The 26,007-nt window shown below is 47.6% G+C and overlaps 1 protein-coding gene across 14 annotated transcripts in view; it reads right to left on the bottom strand.

Moving 5' to 3' along the window:
• The window catches only part of TCAIM (T cell activation inhibitor, mitochondrial), a 566,063-nt gene that overhangs the window by 80,472 nt on the left and 459,584 nt on the right, over positions 1-26,007 (bottom strand). For all 14 annotated transcript variants that reach the window (XM_078663911.1, XM_078663923.1, XM_078663917.1 and 11 more), the window contains one exon: positions 5,844-5,941. In XM_078663911.1, the coding sequence (XP_078520037.1) occupies positions 5,844-5,941 (98 nt within the window). The remainder of the gene's footprint in view (positions 1-5,843; positions 5,942-26,007) is intronic.

The following is a 26,007-nucleotide window of genomic DNA, read 5'->3' as shown; positions in this document are numbered from 1 at the left end:
TAAAGACCCAGTTGTGTGAACACCATACCAGGCCAGAAATTTGCCCCAGGTCCCAGCATAAATGGATTTTGTGGAAGGGCTCCTGGAGGCAAGGATGCAACAATCCACCATTCAGATGCCAGATCAAATGCAGTCAACAGCTGCCACTGAATCTCCACGAATATAGGTTCACAGATTCGGGTGGAGGACCCTGCCCTGTTGCTGAAATAGAAGGACCATGTAAAATGGCAGCCTGATCGGATGACAGATACTGATGCCCAGAAGGTCCAATTACAACACGTCTGACCCAATACGGAGCCAACAGAATGACTTGAGCTTGGTTGTTCCTGGTCTTCTTCAGACAGAGGCAGAGACATGGGTGGAAAGGCAGATAGGAGTCCCAGGGCCATTCCAGTTGGAATGCATTGCTTATCAAGTGTTCTCTTGGAAACACAAGCACACAAAACTGTTGACAGAGCATGTTTCAGCGGTGGTAAACTGATCTAGCCAGTGTTCTCCCCACTATTAGATAACGTCCTGCACGACCTCAGGAAGAAGATATCACTTGTGATCCGCCAGACACTGCCTGCTCAGTTCATCCACCCTGGCTTTCAAGGAGCCTGCTAGGTGGTTCATGATCAAGAAAATGCCTTGAAATTCGAGCCACCTCCAAAAGGCGCCACAAAGTATCTTTTTACTTAAACGAATCTTCAGGCATCTGTGCTTACTCTCCCTTTCACCAGGCTCGTGCCGGGACACTCCTCGGAGTATCTGTGCGCGCTACAAGTGCAAATAACATGACACAAGACCCAGTACCTCACTCTGCCCCACTAGTTGCAGTACACTTTTGTACCTGGCCCCTGGAAGCAAGCAAAAGTTATTCTCTCCTCAAGAAACCTTCTATGGACTTTTCCAAGTCAGAAGACTTCTGGCCCATCTCCCTCTTTCTCCTTCTGGCTAAGGTCACAGAACGTTATGTAAACAGTACTTTAACTAAATTCCTAGAAGATAACCATATCTTGAATGCTTCCCAGAAAGGATTTCAGACTGGTCACAGCACAGAATCTGCTCTCCTTGGTGTTTCTGAACATCTTCGTAGCACTGTGGATGAGGGCAGATCCTCAGCTCTGATTCTGCTCGACCTAAGTGCCGCATTCGATACAGTGCCTCACCACATTTTACTTGAGTGCTAACTAGAAATTGGCACAGGAGGAGTTGCCCTCTCCTAGTTTGTCTCTTTTCTTTCTGAGTGTTCTTTTGAGGTTATCTCTCCCCTTAAAGTTCACAATCTCACATGCTTAAATACGGAATCCCTCAGGGCTGGTCCTTAAGCACTACCTTGTTTGACATATGCATCCAGCCTTTTGCTCGGGTTGTAGATTCTTTTGGGCTTAAGCTGGCATCATATGCTGACAATAATCAGCTTGTACTTTCATTTTCGGACACTCCATCATTTGACCTGGACAATTTACGGAAAGGCACACTGGAAGTGGCAGAGTGGATAACTAATACCTGCCTACGCCTGAATGCTAACAAGACAGAGGTTCTTCTTATGGTCAAACATAGCCCTATTTAGGACGACCACTGGTGGGCCACCTCCCTTTGCCCCCCTCCAACCCAAGCAGACTATAAAAAATTTAGGAATATGGATGGACAATGTTCTGGCCTTTGAGGTTCAAGCTAAATCTGTTGCATGCTTTGGTTTCCTGCGAAGCCTTAAACCGATTCTGTTTTTTTTTACCCTTATATTCATCAAATTATAATCCAGGCAGCCATTTTGTCTAGGTTTGACTATCTTAACAGTTTATACTTCTGCACCAATTGTTCTGTTTGGAACAGACTCCAGCTAGCCCAAGATGCAGAGACTAGGCTGCTCTTTTCTCTTCCCAGGTTTTGCTCTGCCTCAGGCCTTTTGCGGAGGTTATATTTGCTCCCAGTGGAGAAACACGTTCATATCAAGACCCTTTGTCTCGTCCATGAGATTCTACATTCCCAGGGGCCCCCTATTCTGAGGCAGCTTATTTCATTTTACCAGCCTACATGATCCCTGCATTCTGCCAACCAGAACTTGACTATAGTTCCCGAGTTAGGAGAGTCAGAGGGGGGTCACTCTTTTCGTACTCTGGCTCCCTCCCTCTGGAATGCTCTTTCACTCTCTTATCAGAAACACTTATAACCACCTTCTGTTCAGGAAATCCCTCAAGACTTGGCTTTTCTTAATCTAGCCTCGTCCCCTCTTTTGGGGTGGCTGTCAGTGGCAGGTGTGTGTTCGTAGGTCTAGCACTCTGAAGCCCCACTGTCGGGGACACCATGCGCTCTATAAATCCTGCAAAATAACATAATATATACTTTTGGCTGTGGTGTTTTCCAGGAGAACCTACACTGGCCTCTCTGTGATCGTGAGTAGGAAGGCCTTAAGAACTAGACGAATGGCCTGCGTTCTAGCAGACTGATGTGGAGCCGGCCCTCAACCACAAACCTAAGTTTCCTGAGCTCCTCCTCTCCCACATTACCTCCACAGCCCAGCAAAGATGCTTCCATCACCACCAACAGCTATGGGTGTGGAAAGGAGAGGGGTCTATTGCTAGACCAATTGTGTTTGAGCAGCAACCACTGCGTATCCTGACCTTTCTCCTCCGAGACCTGGGGGACAAGTGACATTGCCTTGATGCTGGACCCATTGGAACTTCAAGATCTATTACAAAGCCTGTATATACCACTTGGCATAGCAGACAAGGAGGATGCAGGAGGCTTAGGGCATTAATCAGGGCTGTCAGATCCCTATCAAAAGGCGGGGAGCCGACTGACTAAGTGAAGCAGTGTGGGGCACTTCTAATGAATGTGTAACTATGAAGACTACCACCCCTCCCTTTGACCCAATATGAGGTATCACGTCTAATTGAGGGCACATGATAAGCTACACATAATACTATCTCAAGTAGGCCTCCATTGGGCACTCCTTAGGTGCACCCCCTTTCCCTTGTACAGTACGACGTAGGGGACACCACCTTTATGTTTACCTTAGGGATCCAACAGCCCTGATGAATGCCCCAGACCTAAATGGCTCTTTGCGTAGGCAGAAACATGTTGGCAGTTGAATAGATGGATCAAAGACATTACTCTCTATAGGGTCCATCGACTACCTTTTGTTTTTAACGTACCTCAGGTCGTCACTAATAAAGGTGATAATAGAGGAAAGTGAAGGTACTTTTAATTGAACTGGATCCCGTTTCATCCTGTAAGATTTATGCAAGAACTTCCTCTTACCTGCCAAAAAGTCTTCGCAGAGGTTGAGTCCGCCCTGGTAGTACCTTCTTACCAGGGTGGGGAGAGGATGTCTATGATGAAGCATGACACAATATTGTGTGTGAGACATCCTCTTCCATTAAGGATGGCCTTCTAGACCTCCTTAATAGTCTCACAAAAGTCGTATTATCTCTGGATCGCGGGTGTGAAACGCCTTTCTCACTTCTTTTTTAGATTATGGGCTACCTACTTCTTTTGTGTTTGTTGGTTGTGAGTGGGGACAGTAGGTTAGCCGGTACTCCCCCTGACTCTCTCTTGCTTGTGGTTTACATAAAGCTGTATAAGGCATCATCTGTAATAGGGCCATAATCACAAACATCTTGGGGTGCCCCCCGCTTAGGCATGAGATCAGAATCAGAACCAAAAAGATAATGGAGCCTCTTCTGCTAGGTGCGACATGGCAGCAGTAGTGGGTTAGAGTCAGGTTATAAGATGACTGGTGGCACATTTATTTCGGAGCACCACATTGGTCTGTGCCTGTGCACCTTCTCTTACTAATCATAGTGCAAGATTGGGATCCAGTCACACTCTGCTTTCTTATGCCCTGGCGTACTACAGGACTTTGAGTGCAAAGCTGAGTTGTTGCAGGAGTAGCCTTGGTACTGTGTCTGTGCCTGCTTTGGATCAGGACTTATGCGATGACTGTGACCTCTTTTTGTGTTCAACGGCATACAACTTTGCCTCCTGGTATCAGATCAGCAACAAGTGCATGAAGGCGCACTTATATTATGACTTAGAGTTGTGGCTTGTGCCCAGACACTGAAGACAACCTTGTGCGGCTCTGTGACCTACATCTGCTTCCTGCTGCAGCAGTGTGCTTCAAACCTGTTGATTTGGATGGGGACATAATTTCCTAGCACTATGGTTAAAATTGTTTAGAAGTCGTCGGAAAACTTACAAATTTGGAAGAGAAGCTATGGATCTGCATCAGAAGGCTTGGAATTGATGTCAGTGGGCAAGGGTTGCATTTATATGCAGTACCTCTCCGTCACTTTCAGGGCAGTGTAGAGTCATTGTGGAGCCACATGGTGCCTCCTACAGGCAAGCAAGAGCAATTCTATGGAAAGTTTTCTGGTTGTAGTCTGGCGCCAGGGAAGTATTCTGAGGTGAGGAACCTGCGATCAGAATCTTTCATCAGAAAAAAAGTGTAGGACTGGCAAATTTGTAGTGGATACCGGAAGGTTAAAAGATGTGGATTCCCTCCTGCTAGCATTGGAGAATATGGTCCAGTCACAGCCTGACTCAGAAAATATGTTTATTCTCATCATGTAATATATGTAGAGGGCAGCGGAATAACGCAAGTTAGTGCTCACACTTTATCTTTCAACAAAAACTTGAAATCTGATGCAATAAAAATGATATCTGTAGCTCTAAGGTAAGTGGTAGAGCTGAACGGAACACTGAAGTGGAAGCCTGTTGCTCATTTCACCACTATCAGGGTGGCACATAACATTTTCCCACAGATGATCCAGTCATTGATATTTTATTTCTTTTTATACCACCCAGAGCATAACTTAATTTATTCTTGGTGAGAAGAGAGATCAGTGTAAGGGACATAACATGCAGAAAATGCTTTTGGGGAGTGGTGGAAGGTCTAGAAGCATTAGATTTATTTTCTGAATGCACGCAGGTTGATCAAACAAGCGTGAGATAGAATATGCCCTTTGTGATCAAACTCTAGATGTAGGATAAACAGCAATAACATTCTTGGTCAAGTGCCCTCTAGCAGTATCCAGCAGTTTAAAGCCTGGCTTCAGCCTAAGTCTCCTTGAACTCACTTTTACTTTGCTATTAATGGGTCTCCTTTTAGAGGAAATGGAAATGCCGGCTACAGCAACATTATGGTGACTTTTTATGCACTCTTCCATGTAATGAGCACCCATCATTCATTCTGGACCAGCTTAAAAACACGGTCTATGTGCTGGACAGTAAACCGTACGAACAGACCTCAATGTACAGAATATGCATGAGAGGGGTCAAGTTCTTGGCCGATAGAAGGATGAGCATGCACCGCTTCAACTGTGTAACATTCCTGGGTACTTAACTGATGCACATCATGCTTACATTTTTGAAGCAATGTGGCAGCTGTTCTCTCACTACTTAGGAATATAAGTGAGCAGGATTTCTGTCTAATGAAGAATTGGGGCACTAGCCCTAGATAGGTCATAAATGGTTTGTTTGCCCATGCTGTCAATGATACCCATTACCATTAGATTAATATAAAAGGAACATTTAAACCACCTTTCCTTCACAAAAAAAACCACTGCTTTTTTTCAAATAAGTCAATGTTGTGTTTACAGAGTATAACTTTACTCTCCATGTCCTTGCAGTAAGCACAATGGAGCTTTACAAACTGACAAAGGCACTACAAAATAGGTTTCAAACTTTGATTAGTCATTTTGTCTCACACACAGACTCGATTATGAACCAAGTGGTTCTTAAAATAATACTCTCACTGGTGCATTTAACCTCTTTCTTAATAAATATTCCTTTTTTGTGTTAGTAGGCATCTTTATGTCGCAAAATGTAAATTAAAGTACAAGTTACAAGATGCCTACCTTTAACGTTGAGTAGTGTTTCAGGGCTTTGCTGAGATAAACGACTTAAACTGTGTAGCTGACTACAGCGATGAGCAATCCCCCAGCTTCTCTGCCACCTATGGATATCGAAATTAGAGAGTTGGGTACGGTTATTGCTTATTTTATCTAGTAGGTACAAGACTTTATATCATGCGTTATAAATGTAATGATTTTTTATTGAGTGTTGGCAAAAACAAAACATTGAAGATAGCAAGTGAATGGATGGTAACATATAACATCTTTGTGGAAAGTAACTTCAAACTATTCCACAACCCCAACATGCTCCAACCCCTCCAGCTCCTCCCTCACTTGAAGTTTGAAATCTTGAGAATTACACATTTTTAATAACTATGATAAACAGTTCATACTTAATACTCCAACATTTCATACACTTGTGTGCCTTTGCTGCACCTACTGTGTCAACATTTTTGTTTCCATAGCTGTATGGTTTTATGCCACTACACTGAGATCTCAACATCAGGAGTCACTAAATCAGAAGTACCATTACATTGCAAGAGTCATTAGATCTCCGATTTATAAAGGTATATACATTTTTTATTTTCAGTGAAAAAAACAAAGGTGACAGGGACGTTATAGTTAGGAAATAGAATTTAAAAAAATGTTAGAAATTCACTGAAAAAAACAGAGTTACAGGGACGTTATAGTCCGGCTCAGATTTCACTGGTACAAAACCAGTGAAATGAAATTCAGAAGTTAGTTACCAAAGCTAACAATACCCCCTCCCCCGCAATTCACTGCTTGGGAAACATCACTCATGACATGGTCAGTGACGTCACTCATGACATTTCAGTTGACATCACTGATAACCTCACCCAGTAGCGAGCCAGGAGGCCCTTTCGCAAAGTGGTTGAGAAAGGGGGTGGGGCCTCTGACAAGGCCTTAGCAAGCCCACTGTGGTGGACTTATTTGAGGCAACAAAAGGGGTTCTTGGCCCCCAACGACCCTCAGCAGTCAAGGGAACTTCATCCCCCAACCAGCAGTGCGCCAGGAGGCCCCTTTGCAGAGTGATTGAGAAATGGGCCTCCTGGCTCACTGTGAGGTCCAAGCTGTCCCGCTGTGGGGGACTTACTTGGGGCAACAATAGAGGTTCTTGGCCCCCAATGACCCTTAGAAACCAAGGGGACTTCATCCCCCAATGAGTACTACGCCAGGAGGCCCAATTGCGAGTGGTTGAGAAAGGGGGCGGGGCCTCCTACAAAGTCCGAGCAATCCTGCTGTGGGGGACTTACCTGTGATAACAATAGGGGTTCTTGGCCCCCGACTACCCTCAGCAGCCAACAGGACTTAATCCCCTAACCAGTACTGCGCCAGGAGGTCCCTTTTCAGAGGGTTAAGAAAGGGGGCAGGGACTCGGATGAGGCATGAGCAATCCAGATGTTACTTAAGGGTGTCATTTAGGCCTGGAGAGGTGGTGGTCCCCAGGGCTCAATGAGTCTCATAAGGGGGTCCTTGTACACCCCCTCCTTTTTTCAAAAAATGCCCCGGGAACATGACCCATGGCTGTATTCAAAACAGGTCCGGGAGCCCGCGCTTGAGGTTTTTTTTTTGCCACGTATTCATGGCTCCATCACTTTTTCGCAACAAACTTCTTTGGGCCCTGTCGGGGTCCTCTGGTACCCCATGATCAGAGCTAAGTGGTCAGGGTCAGGGTATGCCTACACTGCCCCATTTTCTTTTTTATAACATCTTTCCTGGGACTCAGCTTCAGATGGCTGCCACCACTTCCTGGTGGAAGCCAATCAGATCTCAGCACAAGATTGGAAGGGTTCACGGAGCCTTTACGCTCTTATATATCCAAATTAGAAATTCCTTGAATATCTCCAAAACTACTGAACAGATTTACACCGAATCACAAAAAGGTCGCTTTCTGGACCAACAGCCACTTCTCTGTTAAATTTGCTATCATTTTGTTCAGCGTTTCGGGCTGTAGTCATGTCTAAAATTCCTAACACTTCTTAACATGGAAAACACACATTTTTGACCATCCCCTTTTTCTCGGCCCCCGCTTGATGGATGACCAAATGCAATGCGGATGACCTCAAAATGTTTACATCAATAGGTAACAACACCTAAGAGTACAATATAAATAAATAACATTCTTAAACCAGGGTTTCACACCAACACAACCTCAACATCATCTCCTACGCCGACGACACCCAGCTGATCCTCTCCCTCACCAACGGCCCCGCCACCGCCAGAGCCAACCTGCACGAAGGGATGAAAGACGTAGCTGAGTGGATGACGAACAGCCGCCCTGAAACTGAACTCAGACAAGACGGAAGTCCTCATCCTGGGCTCCTCGCCCTCCGCCTGGGACGACTCCTGGTGGCCCCCCGCCCTGGGCAACGCACCCAAACCAACAGACCACGCACGCAACCTGGGCTTCATCCTGGACTTCTCCCTCTCCATGACCAGACAAGTCAACGCCGTCTCCTCGTCGTGCTTCAACATCCTGCGCATGCTACGTAAGATCTTCCGGTGGATCCCCACCGGGACCAGGAAGACGGTCACCCAGGCCCTCGTCACCAGCCGACTGGACTACGGCAACTCCCTCTACGCCGGAACCACTGCCAAACTCCAGAAGAGACTCCAGCGAATCCAGAACGCCTCAGCAAGACTCATCCTCGACATCCCCCGACACAGCCACATCTCCGGACACCTGAGAGACCTGCACTGGCTCCCGGTCAACAAGAGAATCACCTTCCGGCTCCTCACCCACGCACACAAAGCCTTACACAACCAAGGCCCAGGATACCTCAACAGCCGCCTCAACTTCTACAATCCCACACGCCAGCTTCGATCGACCGGCCACGCCCTCGCCGCCGTCCCCCGCATCCGAAGAGCCACCACAGGAGGAAGGTCCTTCTCCTACCTGGCCGCCAAGACTTGGAACTCCCTCCCGACACACCTCCGCCTGACCCAAGACCACCTCGCCTTCAGGAAACAGCTCAAGACCTGGCTGTTCGAGCAGTAGCGGACCCCCCCTCCCCAAGCGCCTTGAGACCCTCCGGTTGAGTAGTGCGCTATATAAATGCTTTGATTGATTGATTGATTCTTTCTGAATAATTTTTGTGGCATATTAAGCCTGAGTATTGTTTGTATTATACACATATATACATACACACATGTCCTTTCCCATCCAGTGACTTTACAGGAATTACAGCAGGACTCCCTAAACTTTAGCTTATTAATCACATCAAGATTACACAGATGAATGCCATAACAAGGCTGATGCGTTTCGGCTCCGCCTTCTACTGGACCATATATCTATATGTTTAGATTTGTATTATATATACATAAACTCACACACACTCACATATATGTATATATACATTTATAGAAGTATCTTGAGTTCCACCATAGCTGCTGCTCATCACAAAGTGGATGCCATCAGGATGTACACGAAAACTAGCCACGCAGTTTCCCGGAGGGAACAAATTGTCGGCAACTCCCAGGGGTTTTCTTGATCTTGATTTTCAAAGAAATACGCGCTTCAACTTCTCACATTTATCAAATATATATATATCTATCTTCCTTTTACGGGGAGGCCAATCTCCTCACTTACCCCCCAAAAACATTACGTCTTACTTATTTTCAGGTTAACCCCGAAATCATATAATATATATATATATATATATATATATATATATATATATATATATATATATATATATATATATATATATATATATCAAAACACACAGGTTGCCCACAAAGGAAGGGCCCACACAGGTAATTTAAGCATCAATTCTTTACTGGAGGTTGCAATGCGGGAGCGAGACACAGCAAACGCTAGAAATACACAGTCTATGCCCAACGCGTTTCGTGCTGCCAAGCACTTCCTCATGGGCTGTGGACATCAATGCAGCGGTAGGCAACGGCCATTTTCAAGCACGTATATATCCTCTACATCCCGCCTTAGTGGGCGTGGCCACCCGCGTGGCCTGTTGGTTATTGTAGTGCTTTTCATTATTCTCCAGTGAGTCGCCATGCCTTTCCATTAATAGAAAGTCTCAATGAATATCCCAAGTGGGTTGCGGTGCACTGTCTAGCCTCCTCATGCACCTTCATACCTCCAATAACTGCTTCCTGTCCCAGATTAACGAGCCGTCTGGCATCGCACCGGGGCTGCTCGGACGCAGCCTGGCTCCTTCCGCGGCTTTAGGCACAAGCCGCTCAATATCAAAACACACAGGTTGCCCACAAAGGAAGGGCCCACACAGGTAATTTAAGCATCAATTCTTTACTGGAGGTTGCAATGCGGGAGCGAGACATAGCAAACGCTAGAAATACACAGTCTATGCCCAACGCGTTTCGTGCTGCCAAGCACTTCCTCATGGGCTGTGGACATCAATGCAGCGGTAGGCAACGGCCATTTTCAAGCACGTATATATCCTCTACATCCCGCCTTAGTGGGCGTGGCCACCCGCGTGGCCTGTTGGTTATTGTAGTGCTTTTCATTATTCTCCAGTGAGTCGCCATGCCTTTCCATTAATAGAAAGTCTCAATGAATATCCCAAGTGGGTTGCGGTGCACTGTCTAGCCTCCTCATGCACCTTCATACCTCCAATAACTGCTTCCTGTCCCAGATTAACGAGCCGTCTGGCATCGCACCGGGGCTGCTCGGACGCAGCCGGGCTCCTTCCGCGGCTTTAGGCACAAGCCGCTCAATATCAAAACACACAGGTTGCCCACAAAGGAAGGGCCCACACAGGTAATTTAAGCATCAATTCTTTACTGGAGGTTGCAATGCGGGAGCGAGACACAACAAACGCTAGAAATACACAGTCTATGCCCAACGCGTTTCGTGCTGCCAAGCACTTCCTCATGGGCTGTGGACATCAATGCAGCGGTAGGCAACGGCCATTTTCAAGCACGTATATATCCTCTACATCCCGCCTTAGTGGGCGTGGCCACCCGCGTGGCCTGTTGGTTATTGTAGTGCTTTTCATTATTCTCCAGTGAGTCGCCATGCCTTTCCATTAATAGAAAGTCTCAATGAATATCCCAAGTGGGTTGCGGTGCACTGTCTAGCCTCCTCATGCATTGAGACTTTCTATTAATGGAAAGGCATGGCGACTCACTGGAGAATAATGAAAAGCACTACAATAACCAACAGGCCACGCGGGTGCTTAAATTACCTGTGTGGGCCCTTCCTTTGTGGGCAACCTGTGTGTTTTGATATTGAGCGGCTTGTGCCTAAAGCCGCGGAAGGAGCCCGGCTGCGTCCGAGCAGCCCCGGTGCGATGCCAGACGGCTCGTTAATCTGGGACAGGAAGCAGTTATTGGAGGTATGAAGGTGCATGAGGAGGCTAGACAGTGCACCGCAACCCACTTGGGATACTCATTGAGACTTTCTATTAATGGAAAGGCATGGCGACTCACTGGAGAATAATGAAAAGCACTACAATAACCAACAGGCCACGCGGGTGGCCACGCCCACTAAGGCGGGATGTAGAGGATATATACGTGCTTGAAAATGGCCGTTGCCTACCGCTGCATTGATGTCCACAGCCCATGAGGAAGTGCTTGGCGGCACGAAACGCGTTGGGCATAGACTGTGTATTTCTAGCGTTTGCTGTGTCTTGCTCCCGCATTGCAACCTCCAGTAAAGAATTGATGCTTAAATTACCTGTGTGGGCCCTTCCTTTGTGGGCAACCTGTGTGTTTTGATATTGAGCGGCTTGTGCCTAAAGCCGCGGAAGGAGCCCGGCTGCGTCCGAGCAGCCCCGGTGCGATGCCAGACGGCTCGTTAATCTGGGACAGGAAGCAGTTATTGGAGGTATGAAGGTGCATGAGGAGGCTAGACAGTGCACCGCAACCCACTTGGTTTATTCATTGAGACTTTCTATTAATGGAAAGGCATGGCGACTCACTGGAGAATAATGAAAAGCACTACAATAACCAACAGGCCACGCGGGTGGCCACGCCCACTAAGGCGGGATGTAGAGGATATATACGTGCTTGAAAATGGCCGTTGCCTACCGCTGCATTGATGTCCACAGCCCATGAGGAAGTGCTTGGCAGCACGAAACGCGTTGGGCATAGACTGTGTATTTCTAGCGTTTGCTGTGTCTCGCTCCCGCATTGCAACCTCCAGTAAAGAATTGATGCTTAAATTACCTGTGTGGGCCCTTCCTTTGTGGGCAACCTGTGTGTTTTGATATTGAGCGGCTTGTGCCTAAAGCCGCGGAAGGAGCCCGGCTGCGTCCGAGCAGCCCCGGTGCGATGCCAGACGGCTCGTTCATCTGGGACAGGAAGCAGTTATTGGAGGTATGAAGGTGCATGAGGAGGCTAGACAGTGCACCGCAACCCACTTGGGATATTCATTGAGACTTTCTATTAATGGAAAGGCATGGCGACTCACTGGAGAATAATGAAAAGCACTAAAATAACCAACAGGCCACGCGGGTGGCCACGCCCACTAAGGCGGGATGTAGAGGATATATACGTGCTTGAAAATGGCCGTTGCCTACCGCTGCACTGATGTCCACAGCCCATGAGGAAGTGCTTGGCAGCACGAAACGCGTTGGGCATAGACTGTGTATTTCTAGCGTTTGCTGTGTCTCGCTCCCGCATTGCAACCTCCAGTAAAGAATTGATGCTTAAATTACCTGTGTGGGCCCTTCCTTTGTGGGCAACCTGTGTGTTTTGATATTGAGCGGCTTGTGCCTAAAGCCGCGGAAGGAGCCCGGCTGCGTCCGAGCAGCCCCGGTGCGATGCCAGACGGCTCGTTAATCTGGGACAGGAAGCAGTTATTGGAGGTATGAAGGTGCATGAATAGGCTAGACAGTGCACCGCAACCCACTTGGGATATTCATTGAGACTTTCTATTAATGGAAAGGCATGGCGACTCACTGGAGAATAATGAAAAGCACTACAATAACCAACAGGCCACGCGGGTGGCCACGCCCACTAAGGCGTGATGTAGAGGATATATACGTGCTTGAAAATGGCCGTTGCCTACCGCTGCATTGATGTCCACAGCCCATGAGGAAGTGCTTGGCAGCACGAAACGCGTTGGGCATAGACTGTGTATTTCTAGCGTTTGCTGTGTCTCGCTCCCGCATTGCAACCTCCAGTAAAGAATTGATGCTTAAATTACCTGTGTGGGCCCTTCCTTTGTGGGCAACCTGTGTGTTTTGATATTGAGCGGCTTGTGCCTAAAGCCGCGGAAGGAGCCCGGCTGCGTCCGAGCAGCCCCGGTGCGATGCCAGACGGCTCGTTAATCTGGGACAGGAAGCAGTTATTGGAGGTATGAAGGTGCATGAGGAGGCTAGACAGTGCACCGCAACCCACTTGGGATATTCATTGAGACTTTCTATTAATGGAAAGGCATGGCGACTCACTGGAGAATAATGAAAAGCACTACAATAACCAACAGGCCACGCGGGTGGCCACGCCCACTAAGGCGGGATGTAGAGGATATATACGTGCTTGAAAATGGCCGTTGCCTACCGCTGCATTGATGTCCACAGCCAATGAGGAAGTGCTTGGCAGCACGAAACGCGTTGGGCATAGACTGTGTATTTCTAGCGTTTGCTGTGTCTCGCTCCCGCATTGCAACCTCCAGTAAAGAATTGATGCTTAAATTACCTGTGTGGGCCCTTCCTTTGTGGGCAACCTGTGTGTTTTGATATTGAGCGGCTTGTGCCTAAAGCCGCGGAAGGAGCCCGGCTGCGTCCGAGCAGCCCCGGTGCGATGCCAGACGGCTCGTTAATCTGGGACAGGAAGCAGTTATTGGAGGTATGAAGGTGCATGAGGAGGCTAGACAGTGCACCGCAACCCACTTGGGATATTCATTGAGACTTTCTATTAATGGAAAGGCATGGCGACTCACTGGAGAATAATGAAAAGCACTACAATAACCAACAGGCCACGCGGGTGGCCACGCCCACTAAGGCGGGATGTAGAGGATATATACGTGCTTGAAAATGGCCGTTGCCTACCGCTGCATTGATGTCCACAGCCCATGAGGAAGTGCTTGGCAGCACGAAACGCGTTGGGCATAGACTGTGTATTTCTAGCGTTTGCTGTGTCTCGCTCCCGCATTGCAACCTCCAGTAAAGAATTGATGCTTAAATTACCTGTGTGGGCCCTTCCTTTGTGGGCAACCTGTGTGTTTTGATATTGAGCGGCTTGTGCCTAAAGCCGCGGAAGGAGCCCGGCTGCGTCCGAGCAGCCCCGGTGCGATGCCAGACGGCTCGTTAATCTGGGACAGGAAGCAGTTATTGGAGGTATGAAGGTGCATGAGGAGGCTAGACAGTGCACCGCAACCCACTTGGGATATTCATTGAGACTTTCTATTAATGGAAAGGCATGGCGACTCACTGGAGAATAATGAAAAGCACTACAATAACCAACAGGCCCCGCGGGTGGCCACGCCCACTAAGGCGGGATGTAGAGGATATATACGTGCTTGAAAATGGCCGTTGCCTACCGCTGCATTGATGTCCACAGCCCATGAGGAAGTGCTTGGCAGCACGAAACGCGTTGGGCATAGACTGTGTATTTCTAGCGTTTGCTGTGTCTCGCTCCCGCATTGCAACCTCCAGTAAAGAATTGATGCTTAAATTACCTGTGTGGGCCCTTCCTTTGTGGGCAACCTGTGTGTTTTGATATTGAGCGGCTTGTGGCTAAAGCCGCGGAAGGAGCCCGGCTGCGTCCGAGCAGCCCCGGTGCGATGCCAGACGGCTCGTTAATCTGGGACAGGAAGCAGTTATTGGAGGTATGAAGGTGCATGAGGAGGCTAGACAGTGCACCGCAACCCACTTGGGATATTCATTGAGACTTTCTATTAATGGAAAGGCATGGCGACTCACTGGAGAATAATGAAAAGCACTACAATAACCAACAGGCCACGCGGGTGGCCACGCCCACTAAGGCGGGATGTAGAGGATATATACGTGCTTGAAAATGGCCGTTGCCTACCGCTGCATTGATGTCCACAGCCCATGAGGAAGTGCTTGGCAGCACGAAACGCGTTGGGCATAGACTGTGTATTTCTAGCGTTTGCTGTGTCTCGCTCCCGCATTGCAACCTCCAGTAAAGAATTGATGCTTAAATTACCTGTGTGGGCCCTTCCTTTGTGGGCAACCTGTGTGTTTTGATATTGAGCGGCTTGTGGCTAAAGCCGTGGAAGGAGCCCGGCTGCGTCCGAGCAGCCCCGGTGCGATGCCAGACGGCTCGTTAATCTGGGACAGGAAGCAGTTATTGGAGGTATGAAGGTGCATGAGGAGGCTAGACAGTGCACCGCAACCCACTTGGGATATTCATTGAGACTTTCTATTAATGGAAAGGCATGGCGACTCACTGGAGAATAATGAAAAGCACTACAATAACCAACAGGCCACGCGGGTGGCCACGCCCACTAAGGCGGGATGTAGAGGATATATACGTGCTTGAAAATGGCCGTTGCCTACCGCTGCATTGATGTCCACAGCCCATGAGGAAGTGCTTGGCAGCACGAAACGCGTTGGGCATAGACTGTGTATTTCTAGCGTTTGCTGTGTCTCGCTCCCGCATTGCAACCTCCAGTAAAGAATTGATGCTTAAATGACCTGTGTGGGCCCTTCCTTTGTGGGCAACCTGTGTGTTTTGATATATATATATATATATATATATACATATATATATATATATCCGTTCCAAAGTTCCTACTGATCGGCTCCTGCACACCGATACTGCAAACGTAGGTACAGACCACACAAAGCGCTTAGGGTAGATTCAAAGGTGGTTTATTCGCTCCTCTGTCACCAGCACGACGCGTTTCGGCTACGTCACGGTAGCCTTGATCACATGACCATAGGAACCAATAAGTGCAGTTTATATGCTGTGTGCATTACCAATTGAAACAAGCATTTGCAATGCAATAGGTCTCGCATTAGGAAAGTTTGAGCTATTGGTATTGTAAATGGCAAAGTTTTTATTTATGTTTCTTTTTTTTTAAATAGCTAAATTAATAGCTTCGTCATTTACAATGCCAATAGTTATAACTTTTGCAAATGTGATACCTATAGCATTTGTAATGCAATATGTTTTGTATTTACAAACCGCGAGAGGACAAACAAAAGCTCCGGACCACCGCCTCCTCCCAGGCCTTCAAAAGGGACCTCAAAGTTCTCCTCCTCCAGAGACACCTCCAAAAGTAATTCACGTCCTCTTGCTATTGTGAGGAAGACTTCCCACTACTAATAATTTCTACTTTCCATGACCATGGAAGTGCCATCCCAGTGTATGCCTGTGATTGGAGGGTCTGCCTTTTTGCAGTATTTTCCATGTACTGGTGTTCGGTGCCCTTTTGTAACATGCACACACCACTCTGCCCTTGCAACACACGGCTGCTACCTCTCACATGTCTTTACCTTTGATACTTGCACAAGTACCACCTTGCCCATGTAACGCTTGTTCCTGAGCCTGAGTGTCTAGCACTTATTGCAGGACTATACCTCTAATCATACTCTGTTTTCTCTTATAACTGCACACTTGTCACTTTCATTTCCTCTTGTGCACTTTTGACTACCTCATGTATTTTGGTTGCTCACAATTTTTACTCAAGTATTTTGTTTGCTCACGATTGTCACTATTACCTTTACTACCTCATGTATTTTTGGTTGCTCATAGTTTTTACTACCTCATGTATTTTGTTTGCTCACAATTGTCACTATTACCTTATGTAAGTAACGTATGTTTTTGCAACCTGTTCTTTTGTAATGTTTCTCATTATGTTACATTTCTGTTCCTGTTGTGAAGCCTCCGACGCCTTCGGGTAAAGTCCGCGCTATATAAAAATGCATAAATACATGAATAAATAAATACCGCCTTCGGGTAAAGTCTGCGCTATATAAAAATGCATAAATACATGAATAAATAAATACCGCCTTCGGGTAAAGTCCGCGCTATATAAAAATGCATAAATACATGAATAAATAAATACCACCTTCGGGTAAAGTCCGCGCTATATAAAAATGCATAAATAACTAAATAAATAAATACCGCAAATCAAACATCCTCGTCACTCTGCCGGCCTGCGACCAGGAAGTCAGGGAGGCCGGCGCGACAACCGGAAACAGGAAGTGGGAGGGCGGGAGCCTACCCCGCCTCCCACGGAAGAGCCGCGATTGGAGCCGTGTTTGGAGCACCGGAGCAGGCAGGAGCCTACCCTGCGCCCCGGTGCCGAAGGAGGGAAGAAGAGTCCTGCTGCCGGGCCCTGCAGCTGAGGAGAGCCGCCGCACGAAGGAAGCCGGTGAGTGGGTTGCTGAGCTGCGGGGGGGGGGGGGAGCATGTGTGTGCACGCGCGCGCGTGCGGGGGGGGAGGCGGGCTGTGTATGTGTGTGTGCGTGCGTGTGTGTGTGTTTGTGTCTTGGAGTGCGTGTGTGTGACTGTGGGGGAGGGTGTGTGTGTGTGTGAGCGAGTGTCTGTCTGCGCGCGCATCTGTACGGCGCGGGACGCGACGTGCGCGTTCGCGCACACGAATCCAGGAAGAAAAGCTCGTGCACCCTCTTGTCCCTCCTTCCCCCCAGACTGATCACTATACGTCTCCAGCTGGACAAATGCATCCTTGCGGATGCATTGCCAGCGAGACCCAAAAACGTGTGAGCATTACATAGACATGAAGGAAATACTATGGAAATAACACATTATGATGATCTATTTACAGAAGGAACAAGTCAATTTGATATATTTACACCACATCTCATTTACACTATTTTACAATAATTATTATACAATTAATTGTTATAAAGAAATAACCAATATATTACAGATACTTCTTCCTGTTAACTCCTTCTGGTAAACCACAGCTGTGTCATTTCTTATGAAAAACCAAGTCAATTTAGAAAGCTACGAAAGTTTCAACAATTAGTAAAGTGCAAGTGCTGTATTCAGTAAAGTGCTCAATAGTGCAAATGTGCAAGTACAGTGAAAAATATCAAAAATGTATATTTAATAAAATTAAGGAGTGCATTGGGGATGGCACGTTGTATCCGTCTCTGATTATGAAGAGTTACATGTCATCCACATTCAGAAGTTTGTTACATAAAATAGTAAATCGTTGCTGAAAACTGGTATTGATCAAACACATTATATAAAGGCTGACACATTGTGGCATAGTGCCCATTATCATTGATATAAGAACCACAAATGACAGCTAATTCATAACCAATATTTCAATTGATCAATTAGACAGATAGGTACAAATAAGCGTCAAAAAACCCTTCAGCTGTATAGTTTGTAGATAAGGTGTTAACTGTAATCCTTATAGACATGATTCCATCCTATAGTCACATAAATTAACAGGACCCTCCACAGCCATAACCACTCTGTCCTCTCCTAGTTCTTTACACTGTGGACAGTAAATATTGGTGGCTAGTTATTGTATCCATCTAAAGGAAGCAATGAAGATCCTCCCCCATATTTAATCCGTTGGGGATCCTGGTGTCAAGAAGTAGGATATATTTGCTTTCCAGCTGTCTAAGGGCTTTCTCCCTATTACCTCCCCTGATGTTCTTTGGGACTGCGTCAATGATGAAGTATTTAAGATCATTCAGATTTTTGTTGTGGACCATTTCAAAATGCCGGGCAACGGGATAATTAACATCAGAATTGACCACAGCTCGTAAGTGTTGGAGGATACGATTGAAGGCTTGCAATTTGGTGCTCCCCACGTATCTGAGCCCACAAGTGCACTGGAGCACATATACCGCAAAATCAGTGCGGCAAGTAAAGTGCTCCTTGATCTTGACGGGGTTGGGATCCAAAGCAGAGTAGTATTCACTGGTGTTTACACCAAACTTGCAAGCTCTGCAAGAGATGCATTTGAAAAAGCCCAATTTGTTAGAAATTCGATGAGGTTTAATAGTTACCTCAGGGCTTGATTTGACCAGAGCGTCCCTCATGGACGGTGCTCTTCTGAATACCACCGATGGTTCATCAGGTATGAGCGGAGCCAAACTAATATCGGTCTTCAAAAGTGGCCAGTGTTTTTTCAGTATGCCTCTCACCTTCCTCTCTTCCCCATTAAAGGTCGTTATTAAGCTGATGTTAGTGCTCCCTGTGTCTTTCTCTGTGCTTACTGGGCTAGATGTAATGTCTGCAACACTTGAGGCAAGATAGTTATCTCTATCAAATAGATTGGCTCCATTTCTTGCCTCCTGCAGTAAGGATATATCATATCCTCGAGCACAGAACCTTACCAAATCCTCTTTCTGACAATGTTCTAGATCTGTCCGAGTACTACAGATCCTCCTCATCCTAAGAAACTCCCCGTAGGGGATGCTTCTTATCAGATGGTTAGGATGAGAACTACTCGCGTGCAGGATTGCATTGCCCGCTGTAGACTTCCTATGTAAACGGGTATGCAACTCGCCCTCAGCAATGTAAATTTCCACATCAAGAAATTGGATCACATGGGTACTAATCTGGGAGGTAAAGCGTAAGTTCAAATTATTCATGTTGATAGTGTTAACAAACTCACTTGCTGATTCCACCGAGCCCCTCCATATCATGCAAATGTCGTCAATGAAGCGCCAAAATTGCACAACACGATTAGGAAACCGTTCTGTGAGCACTACCCTGAGGACATGCTCCTCCCACCACCCCACATGTAAACATGCATAGGTGGGGGAGAAGCATGCCCCCATGGCCACTCCTCTTAGTTGTTGATAAACCTCCCTGTTGTAAAGGAAGTAATTGTTATTCAGACATATATGTATATATATATTGACAGGACTCAAGCCTGGCTTAATACTGATGGACTACTTGTACCAGAAAGCCATGGGAGAAATCAAACGCCCACATGGGCGGGGCTTGTGATTATAATAAAATGCAGATCCTGAAAACAATCTACTGTGTCCGTGCACTATTGCTGACGGATTGCCTGCCAGTGATCAAGGGTTTTGATAACTCGAAACGCGTTTGGCTTTGACAATGAAGTACGGCAGGAGCGCTGTGATGCAACCGCCTATGGCAGCTGTGTAGCAAACCCCCTCGTGTGCGACTGCTTCAGTGGGGCAACTCTTGGTGTTTTATGTTTAGCGGCCTGTCCAGCCGCGGAGCAGTCCCGCCGCCGTGGATGGCGGATTCTCAAGCCCTGCACTTGTGGACTTGGTATGAAACGAGGGGGACCGGAGCCATGGGTTAATATTGGATGCAATACAGCAAACCTGCTCACTTCTGCAAAGTATTTCAGTTTAATTGTTTGAACAATGGTGCGTTATTTTTATGGACTCTGTAGTGACCCACTGTGGTTTTATTTGACAGGACTCAAGCCTGGCTTAATACTGATGGACTACTTGTACCAGAAAGCCATGGGAGAAATCAAACGCCCACATGGGCGGGGCTTGTGATTATAATAAAATGCAGATCCTGAAAACAATCTACTGTGTCCGTGCACTATTGCTGACGAATTGCCTGCCAGTGATCAAGGGTTTTGATAACTCGAAACGCGTTTGGCTTTGACAATGAAGTACGGCAGGAGCGCTGTGATGCAACCGCCTATGGCAGCTGTGTAGCAAACCCCCTCGTGTGCGACTGCTTCAGTGGGGCAACTCTTGGTGTTTTATGTTTAGCGGCCTGTCCAGCCGCGGGGCAGTCCCGCTGCCGTGGATAGCAGATTCTCAAGCCCTGCACTTGTGGACTTAGTATGAAACGAGGGGGACCGGAGCCATGGGTTAATATTGGATGCAATACAGCAAACCTGCTCACTTCTGCGAACTATTTCAGTTAAATTGTTTGAACAATGGTGCGTTATTTTTATGGACTCTGTAGTGACCCACTGTGGTTTTATTTGACAGGACTCAAGCCTGGCTTAATACTGATGGACTACTTGCACCAGAAAGCCATGGGAGAAATCAAACGCCCACATGGGCGGGGCTTGTGATTATAATAAAATGCAGATCCTGAAAACAATCTACTGTGTCCGTGCACTATTGCTGACGAATTGCCTGCCAGTGATCAAGGGTTTTGATAACTCGAAACGCGTTTGGCTTTGACAATGAAGTACGGCAGGAGCGCTGTGATGCAACCGCCTATGGCAGCTGTGTAGCAAACCCCCTCGTGTGCGACTGCTTCAGTGGGGCAACTCTTGGTGTTTTATATATATATATATGATATATATATATGATATATATATATATATATATATATTCTCCAACAAAGTGCCCTGTAGCATTGGGAAGGCACATGACGGTGTTCCGCCATACAGCGTAAAGGTGCAGCCTGCCTATAAGCCCCGAATTTTTTTTCCCACTGCCAACGCGTTTCAAGGCATCTAGCCTTTTCTTCCTGGGCGCAAACAACACACTGAAAGCTCGCATAATTTACTTAACCGACTTTATTCCTTGTCAAGCCCAACCCCTCTGGGCGTATGCTCAGTGCCTTGTCCCCCGGGTGCATTGTGGGGCTTGGAGTCGTTCATGCGTGCATAATTATCTTTAAGTAAGTTCGAGCGTGCGTTTAAAATTATAATTATATTTTTCAATCCTATAGTAGGTTGCAAGACTTTCAGACAGGCTTAATGTTGAGAACACTGTGCCGTTTTCCGTCTTGAAAAGTTCATGACCACACCCTCTCCCAGCTGGTGAGCGTCATCCTCCCTCAGCTGGCGATGGTGCGCTTCCTCACGACCAGGCTGCCATGTGTAAATTTTCTCCAACAAAGTTCCCTGTAGCATTGGGAAGGCACACAACGGTGTTCCGCCATCCATCGTAAAGGTGCGGCCTGCCTGTAAGCCCCGCATTTCTATTTCCCAATTTACACAGAGGTAAAGTATGCTCGTTCTTTAATGACAGCTTGCCAGGAGGAGCACTTCATAAAACCAAAACCAACATCAATTATATTTTGCCAGACGCGTTTCAGGAACCAAATCCTTTCTTCAGTGGCATTTGGAGGACTGAAAGAAGCACTTAAGGTTTGCGTGCAGTTATAATTAATCGCACCTGCCTCAAGGGACGTAGCCTCACGGCATTCTGGGCGATGTAGTCCATAACATTTCTCCCCCAGTGGGTGTGTTTCCTAAAGTCCAAATTAATCCTTTAAAATTATGCCCAGGGTTTCTAGAAGGCACCTGCCCCGCTTTGGAGCTGACATTGAGCTTCAAACTTGCACCCCCCGCTTAAGGAGCCAGCTTGCCTCTGTTCCGTTGTTCGCAGCTCCTAATGGTGCTGTGACCGACCCGCTGTGACAGCAGTGAGCTTCCTTCCACGACCAGGGCAGCCGTTATAAATCCACATCATTGCAGGAACCCACTTCGGAATGAGGCCACACAGAGGTAAAGTATGCTCGTTCTTTAATGAGAGCTTGCCAGCAGGAGCAGTTCATAAAACCAAAACCAACATCAATTATATTTTTCCAGACACGTTTCAGGAACCAAATCCTTTCTTCAGTGGCATTTGGAGAACTGAAAGAAGCACTTAAGGTTTGCGTGCAGTTATAATTAATCGCACCTGCCTCAATGGGCGTAGCCTCACGGCATTCTGGGCGATGTATTCTATAACATTTCTCCCCCAGTGGGTGTGTTTCTTAAAGTCCAAATTAATCCATAATATATATATATATTACCTACTGGCGGTCGCCAGTAGGTAGTTATAGTTAGGACCTATTTTCCATTGGAAATTCGCAACTTTCTATTCCCAATAACTTTGGTGCCGATTAACGAAACTTTCAAAACTCGTGGGGCGTTCTGGTCCACTCCTATTTTGAAAGTTTTGGGGTGATTTATCAAGCGGTGGCCGAGAAAAAAGGGGGATCCCAAAACGAGTTTTCCCCATGTAATTTGCCAGAGGAAACTTTAGACATGGCTAGAGCCCGAACTGCTGAACGGAATTACACCAAATTTGGCAAAAAGGTAGCCCTTGGTTCAGAAAGAACCCTTTTTGTTCAATGGTGTAAATCGGTTCAGTAGTTGCTGAGAAAATCAAAATTAAAAAAGTTTTGATATCTATGGCCGCGGAGGATCAGCGCACCCTCCGTGCACCCTCCCGATCACGAGCTTTATGCTAATTAGCTGTCAACACTCCAAATCAGGAAGTGTTGGCAGCCATCTTGTGCCTCGGTAGAACCGAGGCACAAGAAATCAGTCCAACAAGTGCGCAAAACGCAAAAAGGGGTCAGGGTAGAAACACCCTGAACCCCTAGGCCTTTTTTTAAAATCCGCAAAACCCGCTAGAAAAAAAAACCAAGCGCGGACTTCGTTAATAATTAGCCCCCGGGTGGGCCAAATCCCTGGGGCAATATATGTATTGTAATGGGGGGCCCAAACGGGCCCCTCAGCCCCGGGGACCGCCACACCCCTGGACTACTAAAATAAATGGGGGGGGGGGGGGTCAAAGGCCTCCCCAAGCCCTGGGGACTGCCACCCCCCTGGGCTTTATGAAATTATTTGCAGGGGGCTCATAGCCCCCCAGCCCCGGGGACCGCCAAGCCCCAGGGCTTCAAAAATACATGGATGGGGAGGCTCAAAGGCCCCCCAAGCCCAGGGGACCGCAACCCCCAGGGCTTTAAGAAAATATTTGCGGGGGCTCACAGCCCCCCCCACAGCACTGGGGACGGCCACCCCCGGGGATTTTTATAAAAATAAATAATCATGTGTGGGGGGCTTGAGCCCACCCCACACGCCCCGGGGACCGCCACCTCCCCGGGGCACTAAGTATTCAAATTTGGGGGTCCGTTAAGGACCCCTAAGTCCTGGGAACCACCACCTCCCCGGGGCGTTGTAAATGCCACCCCCCAGGGCCAGCTCCTGCAGTGTCTCGGGGTGCTCAACCCCCGGGACATCGTAGTTTGCTATTGCAGGGCGGGAGCCTCGCGTCTCCCGCCCTGCCATAGCAAACTGCCTTGTTTTTTGGAAGAGTGAGCAGGAACCCAGCTCTCTCTTCCAAAAACCAAAGACGATTGCTTTTCCACATGGGGAGCTGCATCTTAGCAGCTCCCCATGTGGAAAAGCAATGCCGGCTCCCGCGGGGAGCCGGCGGGACCGTGGGGGGATTGGGGACCCCTCCGGACCGTGGGGGGATTGGGGACCCCTCCACGGTCCCCAATGGAGAGGGCCAGCACTGGGGGATGGGGTCCCCGGGGCTAGAAGTGGCCCGGGAGGGGGGCCACGCTGCCCCCTTCCCAATTATAAAAATATATTTAAAAAGGAAAGGCTGGCCTCAGTGGATGGGGTCCCCGGGGCCATAAATGGCCTCGGGAGGGGGGCCACGCAGCCTCCTTCCAAATTTTAATTGAAAGAAAAAAAAAATGGGTCAGGGCCTGGGGGATGGGGTACCCAGAGCCAACAAATTAGGAAAAGAAGGGGGGCTATTGGCCCGCCTTCTTAAAAATAAAAAATGAAAACAATTACTGGCATTGCGCTAGAGGCCCCACCACCTCCCTGCAGCACTATGCAAACGCACCCCCTGGCGCGTTTGCAGTTGGGGAACTAATTCCCCTTGAATACTGGGGGCCCCTGGGGGCCAACTAGCCCACCAGGAACCTCCAGTATGCACCGGGGAGCTGTGTTGCAGAGAGGTGTTCTGAGGCCACGCCCCTTTTTACACCTCTCTGCAATGCAGCTCTGTGGCACTTAATGGAGGTACCTGGTGGGCTAGTTGGAGCCCAGGGACCCTCAGGATTGAAGGGGACTTAATCCACCAACTTAAAATGCGCCACAGGGCGCGTTTACACAGTGGTAAAAGGAGTGGACGGGGCCTGAGGCGACGTGTGCAAACACGCCCTGTGGCGTGTTTTAAGTTGGGGAAATAATAGCCCTTCAATCCTGAGGGCCCCTGAGGGCCAACTAGACCACCAGGTGCTACCAGTAAGGGCACTGTGCTGCGTTGCAGAGAGGTGGACTAGGCCATGCCCCTTTTTACACCTCTCTGCAACGCAGCTCTGTGGCGCTCACTGAAGGTACCTAATGGGCCAGTTGGACCCTCAGGATTCAAGGGGACTTTATCTCCCAACTTAAAACGCCCACAGGTCGTATTTGCATACACGTCATCTCAGGCCTCCCTCCCTTCACCAGTGTGCAAACGCACCCCGTGGTGCGCTTTAAGAGGTAGTTTTAATCCCCCTGCCCTATTATATACTAGGGACTTACAGAGGAGGTTATGCTAATCTCAGGGGGACCCCAATGCATAGTGTTCCCTAGTGTATGTAGGTGTTATAAGAAAACAAGTTACTTACCTGTAACTGTAGTTCTCTAGTATTGGAAACTTTCATAGATTCACATGCATGAATCATTCCCGGTTGAGACGGGAGTCTCCGGTATATAAAAAAGCAATGCTTAGCAGTATAGCAAACTGAAAAGAGGCCTAGGCCCCTTTCCCTTTTGCAACCCATAGCCTTTGTTATGTAAAAAAGCCCAAACTTCTCCCTGAACCAATCAGAGCTCCTCACCCTCTAGAACACTCCTGAGAGAACCTTCTGCCCCTCATATTTTCGCGCACTTGTGCATATAAAACACTTTTCGTGCTAAATCCAAGGTGAGCCTCTCAGGGGAGGAGGGTGGATGCATGTGAATCTATGAAAGCTTCCAATACTGGAGATCTACAGTTACAGGTAAGTAATTACTCCAGTATTGGACCTTTCATAGATTCACGTGTCTGAATCAGAATAGCGAGCAGTGATATTACAAAGCACCTTAATCTTGTACATTTCATCATCATGTAATACAGCATTAAAATCAAGCATAGTACAATACAAGAAATGTGACTTTGTAAAATAAGAGAAAGAAGGATGGAGGGATGAAAAGAAGGCTCACCGTTACTGGATGATATTTCGTAGTACCGCCTCTCCCACCGCCGCATCCGACCCTGCGGCTGCTTCCAAGCAGTAGTGCCTGGTGAAGGTGTGCGTAGATGCCCAGGTCGCTGCCCTGCAGATATCCTGGATTGGCACTGGTCCGAACAATGCAGTAGATGTGGCCACTGCTCTCGTGGAATGGGGACGAACTCGCCCATTTAGAGGATTTCCAGCAGCTTGATGACAGTAAACTATTGCACTGGAAATACACCTGGCAATCCCTCTTCTTGATAAAGGGAAACCTTTCCTGGGTGCGCTGAAAGCGACGAAGAGCTGTGAAGATTTGCGAAAGTTCCTTGTTTCCTTTAAATAGAACTTGAGACATCTTTGAACGTCCAGT

The sequence above is a fragment of the Lissotriton helveticus genome, chromosome 10 (genome assembly GCF_964261635.1).
Source record: "Lissotriton helveticus chromosome 10, aLisHel1.1, whole genome shotgun sequence".
Classification (NCBI taxonomy): domain Eukaryota; kingdom Metazoa; phylum Chordata; class Amphibia; order Caudata; family Salamandridae; genus Lissotriton; species Lissotriton helveticus.
Note: the sequence above shows the minus strand (reverse complement) of the source record. Positions and strands in the feature narration are given on the sequence as shown.